This window comes from Rissa tridactyla, chromosome 2, assembly GCF_028500815.1.
Source record: "Rissa tridactyla isolate bRisTri1 chromosome 2, bRisTri1.patW.cur.20221130, whole genome shotgun sequence".
In the NCBI taxonomy this organism is placed as follows: Eukaryota; Metazoa; Chordata; class Aves; order Charadriiformes; family Laridae; genus Rissa; species Rissa tridactyla.
Window position 1 is genome coordinate 161,559,330 of NC_071467.1, and position 17,718 is coordinate 161,577,047.

General features: G+C 44.3%; 1 protein-coding gene across 5 annotated transcripts in view; it reads right to left on the reverse strand.

The window, feature by feature from the left end:
- Positions 1-17,718, reverse strand: part of LOC128905371 (sodium channel protein type 5 subunit alpha-like) — a 222,076-nt gene that overhangs the window by 102,404 nt on the left and 101,954 nt on the right. For all 5 annotated transcript variants that reach the window (XM_054191393.1, XM_054191392.1, XM_054191391.1 and 2 more), the window contains exons 12-13: positions 6,209-6,341; positions 2,289-2,527 (exon numbers count right to left, since the gene is read on the reverse strand). In XM_054191393.1, the coding sequence (XP_054047368.1) occupies positions 2,289-2,527; positions 6,209-6,341 (372 nt within the window). The remainder of the gene's footprint in view (positions 1-2,288; positions 2,528-6,208; positions 6,342-17,718) is intronic.

Consider the following 17,718-nt stretch of genomic DNA (forward strand, 5'->3'; position numbering starts at 1 on the left):
GTTCTCACCAACCCATCCTGGGAACTCGGGAAGGGGAGCCCCGTGCCATCAGCCTGCTGCAAAAAATGTTAGCAGGCTGTTCTGCTTATTTTACTCTTTAGCACAAAGAGGAGAAATAGCTCTAGGCCGTGCTGAGAAACTCTCAGTGAGACAATTTTTGGGTTTTTTTTTCTTTTGCAAAATTTGCTTTGCATTTCCCCGCTCCTGCTCGTTGTCTCTATTTCCTTGTCGGCACCGGGCTCAGCCCCTCTCGGCCCCGGCAGGTCGGCAGGAGCAGCCTTGGCAGGAGGATGTCAAGGGCTAAAGTTTCACTGCCCGTGGTCTGCAAAAGGGAGAAGCCGACCTGCCAAAAGCAGAGCAAGGAGCAGACAACATTCACTCTCTGGAATGCCAGAGGGGGAAACAGCAGCATCGCCACCTGCTCTGATAGGTACTGGGTCGGAAGGGGTTTGTTTTTTTTTTAAAGTCGCCTCAGAAGGCCACAAATTGTTGAGTGACAACCCCACGACTTGTTGAGCAACAACCCCACGCAAGGGCTGGCTGCAAAGGGGAGCTGGATGCAGCCCTGTGAGATGACTGTCCGAGCTACCCTTATCTCTTGCTTTCCACAGAGGGCCAGAGCATGGCTTTGAAGCAAGAGAGACCTGAACAGGTTTTTGCTTAGCACAAGAAAAGAGAGAGATTTGCCAAGACACAGCAGCTGAAAAACTAGAGACTGGTCCCACAGCCTAGGAGAAGAACCTCAACCTGCCCAAGGAGGCCCACAGCTAAAAATAACAAGGACCAGAAAAAAATCCGTACGTGATGTACCACATATTGTAGGACTGATACAAAAAGCCTGATTATTGCTACTACGCCCCCCAAACCTGCTTCTCACTAAAGGCAGACATCACATCCGTAGTGTCTCTGCGTACTCCCTCTACAGTCAATGGTCACTACAGTCACTGGCCTCCAGGACACAGTTCACCTTATCCAAAAGTAAATGTCTTTAAAACGTCACATTAATTGTGCCTTAAAATTGTCTGTTACTCTCCCCTGACCTTAAAGGGAGACAAAGGCAACCAGCTCCGAGAGAGACTCCTACGCTGTAAATACCTAAAGTTAGGCAAGGGGAATCCCACTTTGATATACTGCAGCTTTCGATTTGATAGAAATAAAGGGCTTTTCTCATCTCTGCTACGTGCTTCTCCAATTCAAACTTAGCAGCATCCACATTCCAGGGTACTCCAGACTTAGCGGATATCCAGATAAGAGATATCCTATAGGAGATCTCTGCTTCTACTACCAGATTTTAGGGGTAATTCCACCACGCCATAGCTAGATGGCATGTGCCTTTTCCAATACAGACTATTCTAAAATTAAAAGGGCTTTAAACATTAAGTTTTAAAGCGGTAAAACATGGTAACTTTTAAACGTAAACACAGAGAAAGACAACTAAAGAAAAAGCTTCCGTTTTGTAGTAGCTGCAGAATTTTAGTGGCCCCCTGGGTTAACAAATTGTACCACGTCGCCTCTGGAAAGGCTTTTTTTGCTGTCCCTGCAGCTTGGCTGTAGATCTGTCAGTCTGCTCTTCCTCGGAGAAGCGCAGTCCCTGCTTACGTTGCAGCTCTCTCTCCGGCTGCTCCAGCTTCCACATTCAGAGTTTCCCCTCGAAGCACCAGCCGTGCTTTGTCCCCTGTCCCCTCTGCCCTGGGGTCCGCGTGGGACCCGGCACACGCTGCTGGGAGGCACAGCAGGATGGAGAGGGACAGCAAATGCACCATAGGCACCTTCCCACATACATATCTACATACGCTCAAACATCACTCTGTTTCCCTGCAAGATCTCGCCTTGGGTTTTTTTTCTGTCATTTTTTTTAACTTAAAACTCACCATTAGTCACCGAGAACTGCCGCCTTATCATTGCTTTAAAAGAAATCCCAAATAAACCTCATTAACCTTTCTCTTATCTCATTTCCCTAAACAGATACAAACGAGATACCTATCAGGAACAGCCCAGAAACATGGCTTTAATGGTTACTAATAACATTAGAATATGTTAATTTAATTAAAAATGTACCCTTGCTCTTCATTCATTTCTCTTCACCCCCAGAAAGAGGTGACGGTGTGGACTTGCTTGATACGTCATAGGCAAAGTCATGCTGACAGCATATCAAAAGGGGGTCTTTCCAAGCGTCAGCCAAAACTTATAAAAAAAAAAAGCAAGTTTCCCCCCACTCCCCCCCCCCGGCTTTCCACAAAGTAGGAAATCCACTCCTCAGGTAGCCCTTCAAGTTCACGTTCACTTACCAAATTGCCTATGTAAAGCATGTGGTCAAATTCCTTCGTCATCTTGTAATGCTCCAAGGCCATGAAGAGCGTGTTCAGCACAATGCAAAGGGTGATGGTGAGGTCGGTAAATGGGTCCATTACCACAAACTTGACAAATTTCTTGATTAAAAGCCAAAGCGGGCAGCAATCCCAAATGAGAAATTTAACAGCAAAGTGGTTCCAGCAGGGAGGACATTTCTGCTGCGATTCCTCAAGCTCTAAGTCACAAGCAGTAAAGTAACAGTCAATTCACGCTGAGTTATATGACAAGAGAACACTTAAAATGACTCATAACTTAGAGGAAGGCCCCTGAATTACCCCAAACTCTTTTTTAGGATAAAAATATTTCTGTCCTAACAGGCTGGCAAATCACACACTTTGAGGTTTTTGCCAGTTGACCTGCACTTAGCAGACAGTGACCTATTCTGAAAGGAATAACCTTTTAAAAGTGTCACAAGCCAAATGGGAGAATCACACTAAACATGTAAAGTCTAGTATTAGACTTTCACTCTGTTTAGATTTTTACTCTGTTTTCCATTTTGGCAAGCTCAAATGGATAAGAACACGCTATCTTCATTTAACATTCCCAAGTCCCATTTTAGGAGTATCTTAAGTAATACCTTTTAAAGCGGTTAAGAGATGAAAGAGCTTAAATCCAATATTTAGAGCTGATTTAAGCACTTGAGAGCCAGAGTATCACTGGTTATCAATAGGGTTTCTGTTCTTGATGTGCAATCCAAAAAGGCATTACGCATCTGATTCCTTCTGAAAGGCCCACAGAGAAAACCCGGGGAGGTCCATAAGTCGGTTTGAAAATGCTGCTAAAGCTCCAGTGTGCTTTTTAGAGGTGCTTTTAAAATGTTACCTAAAATACAACCTTTATATGTTCATTTTACTTGAGCACAAAAGAAGTGAAATAGCTTCATAAGTATAATTTGTATTAAACGGTGGAAAAGAAAAGCCCAAAAAGACAGTTAATGGCTGGATGATAATGATTAGTGGAATTGCTTAACGCTTTCCTTTTCTGATGCCTTTATGGGCATGGAATGCTGTGTAACGGTTTCAGTCTATATAATTAGAACCTGCACTGATAACAGGAAAACTTCAGCCAAGGCTGTTATTTCAATCAGTTTATAAACAGCCTCCTCTCTCAAGCCAGGATAAATTTGCTGTGCATTTTCCTTCACTGGACAACAGAACCGTGGCATTAGGTGTCCTCTAACAAGCTTTCACAGTATCAGATGACGTCCCCCACGCACAGGTTTTGCACAAACATCTACACTGCTCCGAGATCTCTGTGAAACCAAATTGCTCCCGAAAAATAACTCTGTCTTTCCAGCCTCCAAGCAGAGAGTTTACAGGTAAGTGCCTAAAATGATGCGAGAACCATCCGAACTCCAAACAATTTCAATGCAAAATCCTAACTTTACATTTTTGTGGAAACTCACCTCAAAGTAATTAAGACTTTGGGGCAGTCACTTCCTAAAGGACATCATTTTCCAGGTAAATCCAGAAGAACAAATCTCCCCGTATCCACATCCCTCATAATCACTTCTAACCAACCCTGCTTATTCCACTGTTAATAATTTTGGGACCTTCATGATTGACACAGATCAGATGTGTGAATCTGGAGCCCTGAGGCTCCATGCTTGACACAAGCCCCTTTAACTCCAGGTTGCTGCTAAAAGGGGTATTTTTCATCCCTCTCAGCATCAGACACGTTATTTCTCTGTCCTTTTGACAGCCTTTGTGCTCCTGGTCCTTCTGGTGAGCTGGTTCTGCTCATTGATCCAGTTGAAAACCAATTGCTTGTCTAATCAAACTCCAGGAACACAGCCAAGGGAGGAAGAAGGCGTGACTGTCCTCTTTTGACAGCGATGTGGCATTAGAATGGTTTAAACCTATCGAGAACCCTCACCGTTTCCCCACTATGGGCGACCTTTGGAAATCACAACAGATTTAGTAGTTTTTGAAAGACATCTACAAAAGGAAAAAAAAAAAAAACAAACACTGCGTTTTTTTATGCTACTTTATAGTGTTTAAAAAAAATGGTCAGAAAAACACAAAGTTTGTAGTTGAAGGTATTTTTCCTCTTATTTTTAAAGGAAAAAAAACCCAACAAACAACTAAGTCCATCCTTGTTTGCCAGGCTTTGCGATGTCTGGGAAAAACAGGCCTGTGATGACTACCTAAGAGCCAAGAGCAGAAACCAGGTAACTAAAACAGAGGGGATTTCTGGTCTGGCCGTTTCATGCAATTTGGCACAAATCATACAGCTATTATTATAGTTAAAGCCTGTGACACCTTTTATTCTGATTTGATATTCCTCTTGTTGTTAACAAGTATTCCATTTCAATGACTAATCAAAGCCTGTGAGTTAGAAAAACTTTCATAAGGATTGAAACAGTTTTCTTCTATATGAGGCTAAAAATGTACATCCTCTGAGTTACCTGAGACTTAATGGTCTCTATTTCTGTGGTAAAAAGTAACAGAAAGCACCATTAAATAAATAAGCAGAAGTCCAGATCAGGCCTTTTAGGCATTCTTAACACATTACAAGAAGCAAATCAATCACAAAGCTATTTGCTAAAAACCCCACAGAAAACAAGTAAAACCTTTGCAGACTACACGAAACACTGGAATAGTTTGAAGTGATTATTTACCTATTAAGAATACAAATCTTTTTTTTATTTAAACATATATATATATCTGCTCTGGCCACAATACCGCTGAATATAACCACAGAGGATGGTAAAAAGCTGAGGAAGAAGAAGGGCTTTGTGGTTACACCCTGGGCTGTCTCCAGAGAGTTAGATCCAGTCCATTTCTGTAAAGCATCTCCCAGATCATAGAATCATAGAATGGTTCGGGTTGGAAGGGACCTTAAAGATCACCTAGTTCCAACCCCCCTGCCATGGGCAGGGACACCTCCCACTAGACCAGGCTGCTCAAAGCCCCATCCAGCCTGGCCTTGAACACCTCCAGGGATGGGGCAGCCACAACTACCCTGGGTGACCTGCTCCAGATAAGTCCCCCCATCTTGCCTTGCCTTCCTGTTTGTCAGTAACACAGAGAACAAAGCTGCAGGAGAATCCAGAAGTTCCCTTGCTCCACACTGTGTCCTTGACAGACATTTTTCTACACTCTCAGTTGCTGCCTCCTATCTCGTCTCAATTTACAATGTAGGAGACAGGAGGAAATGCCTTCACGCTGCATGTAAAGAGCCTAGAAATGTGATGTCTTGCTATGAGTTGTCATCTTGCTGTCAATAAACTCGTGAAAGGGAAATGCGAAGTTCCTGTGTATGGAAAGACAGGGAAGGAAAATCCTCCTGCATCTAATGAGAAGCTTAATGAGCAATGGAAAAAATTTGCCGAGTAATATTTGCATGGACAAATGGGTTCCTTTTGAGCAACCTTAAGTTTCACAGTGGGATTCAAACACCCACCAAACCATTGTGTCCCACTAGCTGCTCTGCAAGGAGGAGATGTTCCTCTCCGACAACCTGGAAGTTCTGCACGTAGCTGGTGACTGCGCATGCCATCAGCTCCAGAGAGACGAGATGCAAATGGATGCACAGTCACCTAAACAGTCTGGTGCTCCACCGCCCTGAATCTTGGTTAGCCTTGTGCCTATTAAATGCCATGAGGGCACAAAATAATACCAGATCTGAATTTTTGATTATATGACCAGCATTTGTCAGAATTTTTGCAAGCACATGAGTAATTCAGTTGATTATATTACCTTCTGTTACAGCTTCACCTATACTGTAGGAGTTGGAATAACTATCTATAATGCCTTCTAGCAAAACAACAAAAGTTCAGTATTAGGATCTTTTGTGTCACTTGTTCCTGCCAGTCAATACGGCTTTGAGTTGGGGAACTAAAGACGTGTCTTACCTTCCAGGGCACTGGTGATGATGCTGACAGCGCTCACTGCCCTCTGCCTCTGAAAGGGTTCGTCCGAGTGGTCCACCGACGGGCGGTGGGGCATTAGAAGCTGCTTCTTGCTTGCCTCATCCGAGGGAGAGGTCTGTTTAAAGGAACACATCGGATTAGCAGAATAAAAGCCAGGCAGATATAGGGTAGCATTTTCAAAATGACCTAAGCTCTGTTTTTCCCACCTGAGAAGTCCAAAGCTCACTGATTTCCCAATTCGACACACGCTGATGGGGTACTGCTTTTGGAAATGGCACTTTGAGCAATTTTGGAAACTTTGCCCTGCCCTTTACCTTCATGTAAACAGGTGAAAGATACAGGTGAAAATAAAGCGACGCTTCCAATGCCGGAGAAACAGCAGTGCTGCTTTACCATGCTCTGTGCTTGTGAAAGAAGCCCTGCTTAATTACATTAATTATTCCATTATTTCTGAAATGTGTTAACTGTTTAATTATACTGCTAGAAGAGGAAAAGGGGCGTGGGCAACAGCTCCATTACCGGCCTCTGGTATCATACCAAGCAAACTGACTCCTCAACACATGTTTTTTTCTTGTTCTGAAACACTGCCAAATCTCAGGAACATATTGTCATTCTGGTGATCTTTGGTGTCACGGATTCTGAAGCTCCATAATTAGGGGAGAATCTCAGCTTCTTTTTTTCTCAGGAAAAATAAAAAAAAAGCCACCCAAAGTATCTAGTTCTCGTGTTTCTCAAGCAAAAGCTTAAAAAGAAAAACAACCCACAAAGAAATCAAATACCAGAAAAACAGACCTCCCAAACTGTCTTTATTTAATGGTTCGTTTTAAATTAGTTTTATGCTTTTTGAAGCCTTGGGTTTCTGAAGTCAGCCAGAAACACAGTATGGCTGCAGACACACACTGTATTAAATACTTTATATTGTCAGCTCACAGGAGCAAGACGTTAAGACTTTTATTATTACAACTCCCGCTTGCTTTACTCCTCCAGCTCTCCCGCAGGTAGAAGGAAAGGCGGTGATGGAGATGTAAGGATCTGGGAAAGCCAAGTTCAACGACATTTTCTGTCCAGGGCCTTCTGGTCAAGGGACTCAGTCTCCCAAAATGTTTTAACAGCCCCTGTCCTGCTCCTCGAAGCATACCGGCTGTGAGACCAGAGAAGCTAAACGAGCAAGAGAGAGGCACTGGAGATAGATGGGTCCTGATGGCTCTTGCAATATAGCTCAAGGAAATGTGAAAGGAGAAGAAATCCCTACAAAGGTGATAACCCTTGGTTTATACAGATATCAGAGCAGCTGCTTTTGCTTCTCCATCGTCAAATGAGCTACAGGAATTGGAATTAGTCTTCTGGATCTTCTCTCATCACTTGGGTCTGAAATGGCCCTAACCACCCCGAGCAGCACCCAGGATGCCAAGCGAGACGAGCCATGGGCAGCAGCTCCACAGCTCTGCTGTCTGGCTGGGACATGCACCCAGAGGGACTCAGGATCCCTCCTCTTTGCCATTTCTCTGTCAAAACTGCTCTTCAAGAGGGGCAATTCCATGAGAATGACAGGAGAAAAGCACTGAAGCTCTTTGAAATGTCTTTCTGGAGTGTGACCTCTTCAGGGCAATGGACATCCCCTTGTCGGGTGGTTCCAAAGGACAAAGCCACTTGGCCACTGGTTGACACTGAAAATAATAGCTAGTTTACTGGTCCCAGGTCACTTCAAAGTACTGCAGATAAAAATACCAATCACTCCAAGATCAGAGAAGAGTAAGGGCTTTTAAAGCAAGGACTTAAAATATTAGCTAAGGCAGGAAAGCAGAAATACTTCAAAAAGGCACTTTTTTTTCTTTCTTCACCTAAGATGTTCTCTTTTGTTAAAACAATTGGCTTATTGTCTATTGAGTTACTGACACAGTCATCTCAAAAGGAGAGGTGTAATCAGAACCTATTCAAAGAGACTCCTACTTGTGCACAACATAACAAGAAATCACTCTATCATTGGCTTTGGAGAGGAGGAAACCAGGAACAGTATTTCAGACGCATTAGTTTGCTTGATTCCCTTCACCTCAAAAACATCCAATAAAAACCCAAAGAAACAACAAATGTTTTATTAATGAAGAAAGCATCTACAAAGTTGCATAAACATTTGCACCAGTTTGGAGCACACAACAAATACATTGGACTGAAAAGAAATAACTAGAAAAAGAGAAAAAAAAACAAAACAAAACAAACCATGAAGGACGCAAACTCCTGAGTAAACTAAAAATGTGGAAGTAAAGGAAAAGGAAAAAAAAAGCCAGATAAACCCCCAAGTCTTCCAGTTCCCTCTGCCTGTAGAATGAACCATAATAAAACCTGAAATTTCGAATTTCTCTGGATCATCTAACTATTTTTAAACTACCATCTTCCCATCCCATTTGACTCAAAACTCAGGACATACTAGTAGCATGTCTTTATACAATCCCGTCCCCAGAAGTCCCAGTTTTCTGACTGTCAAGAAAGATTCTATATTCCTATTCATGCATGCAGAAGTGCTTTTGCAGAAGTTATGGGTTGGTGGCCTTTATCTGAAAGCCACCTTTTATTCACAGGTGCAAAGAGAATTCACTGCAGAGGTAAAAAGTAGAAGGAAAATCATTCAGAGATTCATTCTTGGTTTTTGATTCAACTAAACCAGGGCAAATGAAAAGTCCAGGTTGGGCATAGCCTTCACAAAAAAAGGTAGCAGGGAGCTGACTTTTTCCCTAGGTTTGATGTGATATTCCCAAACCAAAAATGTTTTTAAGTCACCCTATTTTTCTTTCCAGCCCAGCATCCTCCATCCTGTCGTCTGTGTCACGAGAACCGGTCCCCAAGACTTCAGGAGTCCCGCTGGAGAACAAGGGGACTGTTTGCAGCGTGCTGTCCTCTGCCTGCAAATGGGTATTTCTGAAGGAGATATACGCAAGGCTCCTTCCTTCCTTCCTTCATCTCTGGAGGGGTGAGGTGGTTCACTTTGTTGCTGGCCCATGTTCAGAGCAAATGTTACCGCACGTGACAGCCTCCCATCTGCCCGGCTGCATGTGCCCCTGCTGGAGGGCAGAGCCCGCTGGTTCCCACCTCAAGGGAGGTGATTCTGCCCCTCTGCTCCGCTCTCATGAGACCCCACCTGGAGTCCTGTGTCCAGCTCTGGAGTCCTCAGCATAAGAAGGACATGGACCTGTTGGAGCGGGTCCAGAGTAGGCCACAAAGATGATCTGAGGGCTGGAGCACCTCTGCTGTGAGGGCAGGCTGAGAGAGTTGGGGTTGTTCAGCCTGGAGAAGAGAAGGCTCCGGGGAGACCTTATAGCGGCCTTCCAGTACCTAAAAGGGGCCTGCAGCAAAGATGGAGAGGGACTTTTTACAAGGAGCATGTAGTGATAGGACGAGGGGTAATGGTTTTAAACTGGAAGAGGGTAGATTTAGATTAGATATTAGGAAAAAATTTTTCACTGTGAGGGTGGTGAGACACTGGCCCAGGTTGCTCAGAGAAGCTGTGGATGCCCCATCCCTGGAGGTGTTCAAGGCCAGGCTGGATGGGGCTTTGAGCAGCCTGGTCTAGTGGGAGGTGTCCCTGCCCATGGCAGGGGGGTTGGAACTATGTCATCTTTAAGTTTCCTTCCAACCCAAACCATTCTGTGATTCCATGCTCCCTGCCAGCCTCTGGCATGCAGTGGACGTTCGTCCCCAGAGCCAGGACAACGTGTCGGGCTGTAAGGAATACTCCTGTGCTCTTGCAGGAGGACGTGGTCTCTTTCCCAATAGAGCAGTAGATCTATCACATAGTCAGCTTGTCATTTGCCATAAAGTACTTTTCCAGAAAATAAAGTTTCCAGGTGAATTGCTTAAAATATTTGAAGTTACTTAGGCAAGTTTATAAGCTTTTGTTCTTTGTAAAGAATAGATATGTGAGGATCTTTTTTATTATTATTTATTTTAGAACAGAGATAACTAATAGTCATGCAAGGAAGTGGCAGCTTTTGCACTCTGAGATAGAGAGCAGTTCCAGGAACTGGACAAACAAGGCATCATAAAGGCTATTATCGTTACAGAGAGAATATACACAGGCACAGTTGTTCATCATATTTATATTTCTATAGAAATTAAACAAAAATAACAGCAGTCCCTATGCAAGAAGTCTCCTTAGGATCCAGATGAGAAATCACAATGGAGCTAAACACAGGCACCTCCAGCAGGACAAGATTATTTGTGTTGCTCCCTGATTGACTGGAAATGTTTCTCCTTTGGATTAGCTAAATTCTATAGGGACAAACATACTATTCAGTAATTTACATGTAAATGAGGATGCATAACGCTGCAGATTTATTTTCTTCTGAGTGCCTACAGTTCTAAGCTATGTCAAAACTGCTACGTGAAGATGGGCTTATACATGGCAGCATTTTAAAGACCACATTTGGGAACCTGGACAGGTTTAATTTTCCTTGTACAGTAAAAAGCTTTTCAAGCATAAGAAGAGGTGGACAGGCCACACCGTGAACAATGGACCCAGTAAGGCACTAGCACAAATATTTAATGAGATTGAAGGTGACCATAATAGCGCACAGTATTACAAAGAAGTTATTTAATTGTGTGGATGCTTGATTATTTAAGGAGATGCACTGTAAACTGGAGCAGCTTGCAATATTTGTGCCAAATGTGAACGATTTGTGCTTAGGATGTGTGAAAATAAAGTTTGAAAAGAGCAGAAAGTAGAGCCACGGTGACAACTCTCTGTGCGACAGCGGCAGAGGGCTAGGGAGCTTTTGTCCATATAACGTATTGGCAGCAATTTTTGCTTGACTTATTTTGTTGACCTTTTTCTCTGAACATGGAAACTGCTAACACTTTCCCTTTACACCAGTCCTGTGGCAAAGCAGGAAGGGAAAAACAGAAATTTTACCTCGGGGCAGTTCTAGGGTCAACAAGAAAACCTCAAACCAACATGGTCAGCAAAACAGTTTTATGCTTAGCAGCAGCAAAAGCCAAGGTCTTTCCTTTTTTTTTTTTAATTAAATTTAATTTAATTAAAAAAAAAAAAGTTTATCTAGAGATAAGCTTCTAAATCCTTAATTGGGCACCTCAAAAAGCAACCTGGACTTTCTTAAGGGCTCACTCCCCACTAGTTTTCACTTCTGTCAAGCTACCAATATGCAGCATTTCTAGTTTCCTAAAAGAAAAAGCATATGTGTGACCAAGAGAAAATCCAGGAAAGGTTGTATGTGCAAGAGGGACACCCCAGATAACTCCAACCTCAGCCTTGTTGCCCATCCCAAAGCCATGTCCCTGGTGGCCCCACTCTGCTCCTGGGCTGATGGGAAGCTCTGGTGAGCAGATGCCCCAGGGAGAGCAAAGGAGTGGGGACCACCAGCTACAGCCCACTGGCAAACAACCACCTCCTCAGTCCTCCTTCTCTGCCACTTCTAATCTCCAGAATAACTGGAAAGTCAGGCTAAACTAAAAACCTTGAGATATCCCTGCAGAGTTACAGAAAGGGCTCCCGTTGGGTTTAGGAGGCAAGAGGGGATGCTGTCATGTGTATTTCTTAACCCTCAAGAAATTCTTGACAACCACAGGTGATATCTTACTCGTCCTCCTCAGATCCCATGGATAAATTGAGCTCCAGATAATAGCTCATTAACTTAATCCAATTCTGTTCAAACGGATCAATACCTTGTGAAGGGAGACGTTATTCTAACCTCTTAACTGAGAAACACCAAGACACAACAGAGCAATGCATAGCTACAAATAAATACTACAGGAATGCACAGAAACTTTAGGTTGCAGTGTGTCCTGAAGTTACTTACATAATGGATAGACTTTCTCTAAAAAAGGTGAAAGCCCAAACTCCCAGCTCAGCAATCAGCAGGAGCATAAAAGAGTATCATTTTTCAAACCTCTCAGTCTTAAGTCGTGCCAAAAAAAATTAGGACTTTCAGAGTAGTCATCAGGTCCTGCTTGTGTCGTATTTACGCTGGGGTAAGTTTGATGAAATCAGCAGCTGCACCACTTGAAGGAAGCTGGTAGGAGAACAGAACCATCCCTGAATCAGTCCTCCGCAGGACACACTGGAGTTTTCCAGGAGAGAGGCTAGGACTTAACCATGGGTTTCCTGGGACAAGCTCCCTGCGCCCCTCAGAGCGGAACGCCTGTTGCTCTTCGTACCCAGGTGAAGACTGCCTGACCCAGAGCCACCTTTGGGAGGGTGTTTTCGGATCATACTTTCATATACTTTCATACTTTGCTCTTCATATGATCTCAGCGGCTTTCTAGCTTGAACATTGCATTGTAACCCTCTGTGCTCCCAACAACGTTGCCACCACTCCTTGCACGTGCTCTTATGTGGCATGGGAACATCAATGGGTGTAGCAAAGTGCACAGAGACACATGGGTTCCCAGAGGATAGGATGTCCCTTGTCCCAGAGGATAGGATGTCCCTCCTTTGCTCCGGCTGTGCACTGAAGCACCTGGCGACCTGGCAGAACTGTTTTGATGCAGAAGACTGCATGGATGGATGTCATTCTGCATGGACTAATGCTGTCCACGGCCAGCAAGCCTGCTGACCAGACTACCCCCACTGACAAGACTGATGGCCCTAAGCACCATCCATTGCGGTTATTTCTCTAGCTGTATTTAGGGATTCGGGGAAGGAGATGGAAAGCGCAAGCACACTTGGTTTCTCACGGAAACACACTCGCATCCATCTGCGCCAAGCAGTCAGGGCCATCTGAAGAGCATTTGAAACTGACTTTTTTAGCTTGCGCGCTCTTCTGCAGCCAAGCGTCAGGAGACCACTCATCTGAGTCACCAGCCTGACTAGTGGGATAATCTGCTGCAGCCACCTCTCCCACGGGAGAGGGCACAAGCTGCATGGATGCCTTCATGTCAGCTCAGCTGCCACTCGCAGCCATTCCCGTGGGCAAAAAGGGACAAGGGGTGGCAGTAGCAATGATGCAAAGACATGAAAGTTTTTCACCGTGGTCCCAACTACCTTGCCTGGGGTAAAATCTTCAAGCTGAAAGTCGCTAAAACTGATCAAGTTAAAATTCTCAAAAGTGGCTAGAGAATTTTTGTGCTTTCCCTGAGAAACCATAGGAGGGTCCGGTTTGAAATCATCTGCTGAAACTACGGTCTGCTTAAGGGCTGCAGGTTGGAAACGCAAAACCAGAGACAGTCAGGTCCTGATAGATGTTTACTCCGCCTTTTAAATCAGAAGTGCTCTTCCAGGCTTTCCCCAAACCAGAATTCGGTGGTGACCCCCCTCAGTAGCAATCAGACAGGTCTGTGTTATGCTCAGCTGATACTACTGAGCATCACAGAGGGACCTAACAGCTGCGTTTTGCCAGCTCCATCAACTCAGACGCTGCATTTACAAGAGTGAAGGCTTAACTCATATCGCAGTAATGCCTTTTCATGGACTGGTCCTTTATCTCTTCTTCAGGGAAGATACAACACACAGCACAAGCGCGTCATTCTTCACCATGGGCTTACACTCGTACGAAATAAACAACAGCGGCAGGGTCAGTGGGGTTAATGAGGTAACTACAGCTCCTACCCTGCAACATCTTTCTCTTGCCTCCCACAAACATACCAAGAGACTATAGAAAGAAGCCAGAGCTGTTAAAGAAGAACAAACTCAACTTCAAATTTTAACAAGAAAAAGGTGAAAATTATCAAACACAAAGCCCAGAACCATGTTGATTTATCTCCAAGCACACTGAGGTGTCGGATTTGCTATTTCCCTTTGCCTGTGCTCCACAGCTGAGGCTGCACGTTTGTGCCCAGCGCTTGTAGTTCCTGTGGCGAATACATCTGTACAGCAATGGGCTTCTTGCCAACTAGCTTTTAACTCCAGCTCACATTTTCTGGATAGATTAGATACCGAACCTGTTTTGCAGAAGACACAACATCCTTCACATTGCATCACTGAACGAGCATCTGTTACTATAGCGCCTGGCTGTTATTTCCTAGATGACCGGGGAACTGCCAAGTGAGCTCACCCACCCAGGCCATTTAATTTTCAACATCCATTTTTTAAAAGGCAGGAAGCTGGCAAATGAAAAGAAATGCCAGCAGAGCTCAAAGCCTCCCTGTCACCTCAGGGCCCAATCCTGTAAAATACCGATATTTCCTGTGAAAGGTTGAGTGCTCTCATGCTTTGTTAAGCTTTTTCTGACAGCTGGGAGAGCCTCAGCAGCCCGCAGAGCTGCTTTCCTTACAGAGGAAAGGGGGACATCCAACTGCTCATCTACTGAAGCCTTTCTACTTTGGTTCGGATTACTTATTTTTTTTTAAAAAGAGGTGCAGAAACTCTTTCTTGCGCAGTTTCTTTAACCCACAGCTTATTTTGCATTGAGTCAAGTCCAATAAAAGTCCACTAATACTGAAATATACTACAAATAGTGTATAAACTGAAAACACTACAAACAGTGTTTCGGTTGCTCGGCTGTCTAGAGACTGCCCCCAGGACTGGTCTGTCTTCTCTGTGGAGAGTAAAAATGGGAGTTGCAAAGTCCTAAATGAGCAAAGGTGTGAACATCTGAAAAAGCAGCAACAGCCTCAAAACTGTCAACAAAACAGATAATTCTCACACCACCCAGCTTCCCACGCGCAGCACGGGCCCTCGTCTCGCCTACAGCGTGAGAGTCTGTTTGCAGGACTACAGGGAATGCCCGGATAGGTGAGGAGAAAAATTCAATCCGAAGCTTGAAAGGGAAGAAGCTGCCTGGCTCTAGAGAAAGAAAAGCTACTTCTCAATTTACTGATCATCTGACACCGCGTCTGGGATCCATCTCACTCGCCTTTCTCTTCAGGAAATACCTTGCCTGATACATGTTAGAATCACATTTGCTTATTTCCCCACCAATGTAACCCGGTTTTGGCACCTTGTTACTCTGAGTGGGTTTCATCTCACCTGATTTAAGACACACGCAACACAGGGTTATTCACCTTGGGCTCCCCTTGTAGTTAAAGTGAACAGAAAGAGGCACTTTTAGGGAGAGAGATTATTCTGACCCGTTTTGGATCTCTAAGATGAAATAAATCCTGCCCACGCTGACTGTAGTGACTAGACCTCCGTTGCTTCAGAGACTGTTGAGAGTAATGATCTCCAATGTAGATTATCTACATTAAAAGAGATAAATTCCCACCATATCAAACTGGCAACCTGTCCAAATTGCCCTGCCTGTGTAACAGCTCTTTCCAAAACACCATCTCATAGTTTTCCAAGCGAACTTGCGCTCGGTTCCTAATGGTACCAGCCTTAATAGTTTTATTTACAGCGTTATTAAATATTTTGCAGCAGTGGTGCTCTGCAACAAAGATCCTGGCAATCTGCAAAAGGCTTGAAGTCTGTTGATTGTCTGCTCATCTTTCCTGGCTGTTATTTGAACTGGATGCTAAACCCTTCTGGGAGCTACCTTTGGACTGTAAGAACAGTCCTCCACAAGTAGCTATACAGACGACCAGAGGTTAGATGCAAATAGATAGCAACCGGTGGGAGAAAACGCAGCCTCAAGATGGTAAGACTCACACCGAATCGTTTTAAAAACATCATTTTCTAGCCACCGGACAATGTCAGAAATTCAAACATCAAAAGAAACCAACCTAAAAAATGCCCCTACAAGAAAAGAAAATCCGTAGCAAACCCAAGGTATTTGCCTCCAGCCAGCTCTGAAGAGTAAGCGTCAGCAGAAGTCATGAACCTCTCTTACGCAGCACAAGACACACGTTGCTGTGTGAGTTAGGCCGTTGTCTTCCCACCCTGCCTAGGATGGCGGGTCTGGGTTTCTCACTGCAGACTGCGTATCGTGTAAATCAATTACAGCAAACTCCAACAACATTTAGAAGGAAACAAGAGCGTGAATCACATACAAAAGTTATAAAGTACTCACCAGGTCGCCTGTCCCAGGTTTTTCCATAATAACTGGGGGGAGCAGTAACCCTGCAGGAGAAGTAGGGTCTGGGTTGAGTGCCCCGGTGCCTCCTCCTATCAGGGAAACCACACCATTGCAATCCACTGAGCTGTTCCTTTTGCCCGTCTGGGTGTAGTTGGGAGTAGTAGGGCGAGAACTATGGCTCACTTGACTTTGCACGCTTGGACGCCTCCCAGATCTTGGAATTAAGAGAGAGCCCCGGTGGCTTTCATTTTCCCCAGCAGTGCTGATCTCATCATCGGCAAAATCTGTTTCGGAGCCAGTGTCTCTACCACGGAGTCGGAAACTGAATATGCTTCCGTGGCTGGTTCTGCGCTTCACCAAGTTTGCACTGGGACCATAACTAATGCCAAGGAGAGTCTAGAAACCCCCAGAAAGGAAAAAGGGGAAAGAGAAACAACATTTTGCAACATGTTTTCAGGAGCGAGGAAGGTCGGGGGAGAGCAGTAAGTTCCATTTTAAATCAAGTGGTTCAGAGAAAGACTTAACTACATGTACTCAACCTTCGCAAAGTTAAGAGGTTGAATAGTCATTCCTAGCCATTAGGTATTTGTCTAATACTTGACAGTTAAAGATGTACTGAAATAGGAAGGGTCAAGGTGGCATTTGCCTCGTAGCGTGATACTCCCTTTGCTTCTACTCCCTCCCCGACTGGTAAGTGCCAACGGACCTGGGAAGGCAGCACAAGGAGTGGAAGAGAGGAGCAGGGAAAGGGATCCAGCTCCAGTTTACCGCATTATCACACATCTTCATAACAGCTAGGGAAGGAACGTTGCAGTGGGAGAAGAAGAGATAAAGAAACAGGGCAGGAAATGAACTGCAGGGAAAATGAGAAGAAGAGGGAAGAAGAAGAAGAAGCAGAATACGACGGAAGAAGGTGATAAAGGAAAAAAAACAACAAACAAAACAAGAGCAAGAAGAGGGATATGGTTTATTAGCTTGTAGAATGTTTATCCCAATGCACATGGCTGCTTTAAGGGGCAGGTAACCTCGGTACACAGAAGTCTCCCTCACACCCAAATATCAGCCTTGACGATCCCCTCTGACATCAGTTAGTGAGAGTGCAACTCTGACAGAGCTTCAGCAAGACGTAGCCAAGCACTAAACACACCTAAGCCCTGGCAGAGTAAAAAGGATGTTCAGAAAAATGCATAAGGAATTCAAGTCTATCCCCTGCCCTCGTATCTGGAGAGGAAATTATTGGAATAAGAGTGTTTAGGCAGAACATACTTTTGATTTTATGGCCTGCACAGAATTTTCAGCTTCTTCAGAACTTTCTCATGAGCCAAGTATATACGAAGAGAGGTCAGATCTCCACAGCATCCACAAACCAGACAAACCAAATGAAGCCTGATTTCATTTCGCACCGTAGCTCACACCACTGAGTTACGTAATGATGCTATTTTGTGACACTGGTACAAGGAAGAGTACAAAAACCAGGCCCCTTCGGACTAAAAACAACCCATTTGGATTGCTACCAAATTTTAGCTGTTCAAAAATCCATGCCTGGGTTTCCATGGCACAGTCATTGAGACTGATTTCTGATGGCAACACACT